The 6,000-nt window shown below is 34.6% G+C and overlaps 1 protein-coding gene across 1 annotated transcript in view; it reads left to right on the plus strand.

Moving 5' to 3' along the window:
- Positions 1–5,742, plus strand: part of GABRG3 (gamma-aminobutyric acid type A receptor subunit gamma3) — a 441,769-nt gene extending 436,027 nt beyond the window's left edge. The window contains exons 8-10 of the mRNA XM_081947663.1: positions 693–889; positions 3,048–3,077; positions 4,039–5,742. Coding sequence (XP_081803789.1) covers positions 693–889; positions 3,048–3,077; positions 4,039–4,317 — 506 coding nt within the window. The 3' untranslated portion in view covers positions 4,318–5,742. The remainder of the gene's footprint in view (positions 1–692; positions 890–3,047; positions 3,078–4,038) is intronic.
- Positions 5,743–6,000: the final 258 nt, after the last annotated feature.

Here is a 6,000-nt window from a genome sequence, read left to right on the forward strand (position 1 = left end):
TTTGACAACTGTCTTGCTTAGCAATGGAAATGTTGGGCTCAATTGTGATCAAAAATAGAAGACTACTTGTATACTATATTCTATATGTCCATTTTTTCTTTCCAGATTTTTCTCCACTCAGTCATTTCCATTTTTAAAAAAACAATTGCAACAATCAGTTCAATGAGGGTGTTGTTGTTGTTGTTGAATCCATCCGTTTCGATTAAGGTGCAATGATATAACTAACTCTTTTGGCATGGATGGGATTGCAAATTGGAGGGTGATTTCTGTCTATATTATTGAAGCATCTCTCTTCTTGTGAGCTTACCAATAATATTGTTCCCTTTCTAAAGGGAGCTTATACAGCAGTTTAAAGTTCAAATGATGTCTTTTAAAATCAAATATGAAATTGGGTGGTGATTTATGAATATTTTTTTCTATATCAAGTGTGATCTTATGAAAGGTGCTATAATGGGATTTGATAACATTTAAAGATCTTCATAATAGTTGAAGAATATAAAATATGAAAGACAATATAATGCAAAAACGCTCATTATCCAAGAGAACAGAAATTCCAAAAGATCTAATTCCTTAAGGAATCCATGTTACAGTCTAAAGAAACTCGGGCTCTAATAAAGTAAGGTTTTGTTCTAAAAATTGACGATAGCTACATTTCTGGAAATATTACAAGAAAATTATGTTCTGTTGTCCAGGTATCACCACAGTATTAACCATGACAACGCTGAGCACCATTGCAAGAAATTCCTTACCGCGTGTTTCCTATGTCACTGCAATGGACCTTTTTGTGACCATATGCTTCTTATTTGTCTTTGCCGCTTTGATGGAGTATGCAACCCTGAACTACTACTCAAGTTGCAGGAAGCCACACTGTAAAAAAAAGAAAAAGTCGGTAAGATAAAATCCTATTGAAAATGCAGCACAATTCTTCTACGTTATCACAGAGATTAGTAATTAATTGGATTTAGACCTTAAACAAACACTTTGGCTAATGCTGTCTAATAAGAGGAGTACATTGTAAATGTGCTTTGTACTAGAAATGCATAGAATTTCATCACATTTATTTTATTCTATTTCATTTTAAGCCAACAGAAAGTGATATTCATGAAATGTGCAGCTGTATAAATATGATAGATTGATAAATACCTCTAGTATTTTAGTGTACTATACAGGAATTCGGGGATCTGTATATCTAATGTAAAATGACCATGCCTTATGAAATATTGAAATAATTATAACAAATTCATAAATTATAATAATGACAGTGGATCATCAGAGTAACAAGGTCTTAAGGTAGTAACTGTTCAGTTCAGTCATGCTTCTACTGACAACCTTGCATTTAAATTCTACAATGATTTCATTCAAACTAAAGCCCAACTGCTAGAAACAATTGCATTATTTTGAAGTTAGTTTCTTGCAAAACTTTAATCTGTAAAAAAAACTAACATTGACCACGAGACACAACAAGGAGTTGATGCCATATAATCAATCAATGGGTTTTTTTTGAATATATTTGTATTATTTTTACATTTAAAACAATGCAGTACTGTGAAGTCAAAGTGACCATACGTTCACATTATATGCAACTAGTCTCAACCATTAACTATTAGCCTACTTAGTACATTGTCTATCCTTCTGCCCAATCACAATATATACAGTTTGTTCCAGTCTTGTCACCTTGTCTTATACCAATCATAACATCTGTTCCAGATGTGTCTCCTGGCCAGTTTTTTTTTTTTTTGAAGAAAAATCTCAATTCCCGATTAACTCTTTTAATATATTCCTGATCTTTTAGGTTTGTTCTATTGAATAACCAATGATAACTGCCCTTTTGTTTTTGCCATATAATATTCCATGGGATATATCAATGTTAATATAGTTTTAAAACAAAGAAAATATTTTAAAAGTAGAAAAGCAACAAATTCCTGGTTTTGCTCATAAACGTATATCCTGGTGCATTTCTATTATTTTCCTGCTCGCTGCAACCTTTCCACCTCTATAAAACATGACTGCGAGATTCCTCACATCTAACTCCAAATAATGTTTAGCAGACACTTAATGATGGTCATACAAATAGAAATGACCAGGTTATTAAAGCCCCATAATACAATACTGCAAAATGTGATGGTTTTTCAGCTAACTAGAACCTATAATACAAACCTTGTTTCTTTGTTTGAACTAGTAGGATTTATTTTTTGTTTTCATTTGATTTGATTTGTCAATCATTTACAAGATAATAGGTATAAGAATAAACATGAGTAAGAATGAAATGGGTACAAATAAATGGGGACAGTAGGACAGGGATGGTAGGCACGATGGTGTGCTTATGCCCGCCCCTTACAGACCTCTTAGGAATAGGGCGAGGTCAACAGTAGACAGTTTAAGGTTGAAGTTTTGGGCATTTGAAGATGTAATAAGAGTCAGGTAGTGCCTTCCAGGCATTGACCACTCTGTTGCTGAAGTCATATTTTCTGCAATCAATATTCTCCCATAATCACTTCCCTGTTATCTCAGGGAAAAAAGAAAGAAAAAATAGTTTCTTTGTTTTAAATCTCAGAGAATATATTCATTTATGTTCTGTAAACAAGAAATCAGTATTTGAAAATTCACTTCTACTTGAAATCAATTTAAGGGTTAGGATTAGGACTAGTATTGGGGTTAGGGTTACAGAAAGATTGGGGGGAACCACCTTTTCCCTTGTGGTAATTGCTGCTGCAGGTGAATCATATGGCTTGCTCTGCTTAGTTGAAGATTGCAATTTAAATTAAGCATTTCCCCATGATATCCATGAAAAGGTTAAGCACATATGTTGTCTTGGATCTTGTTGTATAAAATGGACACTTATCAGAAATAAATGGGATAAGTTAAGGCAACTCTATTCATGTTTACTCAATAGTAAACTTTCTGAATGAATGGAATTATTCAAAGTAGATACAGATAAAATTGTGCTGTTATGGAATCTTTTATAATCTCCTTAATAATTAAAATATTTTAAAAATGTATTGTTTTATAACTTGTGTTCTTATACTTTACTTTTTTATTTATTTGAGCTGCCTGATGTCAGCTTTGGTCACATGATGGTGAGTATGAATATTTTAAAACTTAGATATTTTATTTGTAAACATCATATATTAAATACCATTGTAATTTTAAACTATTATTATTACTCAGTCTTACAGAAGCATGCCATCATAGTGCATCTTAAATCTGTATGTTCTCCTTACCATTTCACATGGGAAATCAACAAAATTGCCTTTGGGTTTCCCCCCCCCCCCACTGTTAAGTTCAAAACATTACTCCAACACAATATTTGTTTCAGACTTTGCCCACCCCTGTTCCGTGTCTGTTTCCAATCACTGCTTGATGTCAATAAAGGAAATGTATGCAGTGGTGGGATTCCAGATCTTTTCCTACCGTTTCTATGAGAGTGTGCCTTGCACGCGTGCACAGCACTCAAAGACCGCCCTTGATGTCAGCGCTGGTGAGCTGAGCTGTGTTTTAGCTCAGCTGAGGCACAGCAATCCACTCTGCCATGTAAATCAGCTGAGCTAAAAAACAAGGGAATATAGAACAGGGAACAATGGGGGCAGGAGGGTGGAGCCAACCAGAGGTGGTATTTGCTGGTTTTCCGAACTTTGAGGTTCCCCATGCATGGAGGTAGATGAAGAGGCGAAATATATCCTTAATACCAGCACAGAAAATCTGGCATGCATCTGTCTCACCTGTACACTGAAACCAAGGTGAAGAAAATATCATGGAGACATGGCAGAAAATAGATTTTATGTCTCTTCGATAGTGGTATGCAAGTAGGGAAAGCCCTTTTACATCTGAGTGCCATCCAGAAAAAAATTGTGTTGGATACTGCACCTGCCAACACCTACTTCCACTCGCCACTGCTTTGTGACATATTTATATTGACATATAAAGTGTCAAAGGAAAGCTGGGCAACATGGTTTCTTTGGATTGCCTATTTTAGGAAACTTCAAGACTTCTATCGTTGCCATGGTACAGCCTCTTTGTGTCTTTTTTTTTCTTCTGCAGAATTACTCTGTGTTAGACATGAGACCTCCGTCTACAGTCATCGCACTGAACAATGCCATGTACTGGCAAGAATTTGAAGACAATTGTATCTATGAGTGTCTGGATGGGAAAGACTGCCAGAGTTTTTTCTGCTGTTACGAAGAATGCAAATCAGGTTCCTGGAGGAAAGGGCGGATACACATAGACATCTTAGAACTTGACTCTTATTCCAGAGTCTTTTTTCCCACGTCGTTCCTGCTTTTTAACCTGGTCTACTGGGTTGGATACCTCTATCTCTAGAAACAGTGAAGAAAACTGTGTTTTTCTTACTTCTTTGGGATGGGGAATATGTGGAAAGACAGATCCCGAATGGTTTCATTGGAAAGCCTGAAAGATCACCTTACTTTTTCTCATTCAAGAAAAAGCAGTTTTTATTTATTGTTTTGTCTAAAAGAAGGAAAAAAAGTCACTTATTTGAGGTTTTTTTTTGCTAACTACATCTGACACGATCATGTAACAATGTTTATCTTAATTGTTCTCATACAATGGAGAAATTGCTGTTTTCTTTGGGTTACAGTTAACTATGTAGCGTACAGATAAGCAAGATAGGGATGTTTCGAATAGTCGTTCTTACGTTACTTCTGTCTTTTAAACTTGTTCTGGAAGCAAATTTGTATTGGTACAAGTTCTCCACAACTTGGTTTTGAGGAGCATCTAAGTTCAAGGAAAAGTCTCTCTCTCTCTCTCTCTCTCTCTCTCTCTCTCTCTCTCATTCACTTCACAGGTTTCAGGATGTTCTCTCTGGTCTTCTTCTGAGATGAAAAGGCATGATTTCAAAAAAAAATCTTTACGTTTGTTTTTCATAAAATTGTTGGTGTTTTTTTTTCTTTTTTTAAACACAGAGTTTAACATTCCACATATTGGGCAAATACTTCAAGAAACTAATTGATTTCTGGAATAATACTCTTGTAATGCTTACTTTGTTTTTGGTACTGTATAAGATGACTTTCTATGTAATAGTAGTGGAAAGGTATGATTCATTCCAAGCTATAGGTTAATTTCTTCCATACTTTACTATTTGTTTTCACTGATATTTTCAGGGTGAAAAAGCCCTCTAGTTCCAGCCTGAATAAGATCTACTGTATCTGTGCTAATTAAAATCCATGTGCCTCAATCACTGTTCTGTGTAGGTTAAATTGCACATCCTATTGTTGCACCATTTGACTTGTGAACTGGATTCTTCCATTTAAATGACTGCGGAACTGCTTGTTGTTAGTATCCTCGCCTGGTAAGTGATCTTTGGATTGGCACAACAGTGGTTTTTCTTCTTACCAGATCTATAGGAGCCTTAAGGTTGCAGACAGGATTTTTCTTGGCAAGAAGATGAGATATTGGGAGTTCAGTTAAAAAATGTAGTGATGCAGAATCACTAGGACTATTTTTTTTAACTAGGAGATTTTAAACTGGAAATGTATTTTGTACTTTTGGAACACATTTCAGATATTAAATTCCTGAAAATAATACATTCTTCTGTTGTAAAATATTCATTATAGACAAGCCCAATTCTAGAAGGCTAATGTAAATGTCTCAATGGTTATTTATTGATTTGATTATTTATTTATTTATTTATTTATTTGTATTTATACTGCAAACAGTATAGCTACTGTTAAAAACAAGTTTGCTCTCCCTGCCTCTTCTCAAACTCTCTCCCTGTCTCTTCTCAAACTCTAAGCATAACAGTATTTTTAAAAGTGTAACTCTGACACCATCTAATGCCTTTTTTTTCACTGACGACCTGAGGACTCATTTTACTTGCTCCAAATATTTAAGTACCGTGCACACTTCATTTTGTTCTATATTGTCTCATTTTCTCTTGGAACTCAGTATTAAGAACTTATTTGTTCGAAGAAATGAATTTTAATATCAAAGGAAAAGGAAAGTATTATTGTTTGGTAGTAAAATGTGCTTTTTACAAAGAGGGTA

Source organism: Natrix helvetica, assembly GCF_964273705.1.
Source record: "Natrix helvetica genome assembly, chromosome: 3".
Lineage (NCBI taxonomy): Eukaryota > Metazoa > Chordata > Lepidosauria > Squamata > Natricidae > Natrix > Natrix helvetica.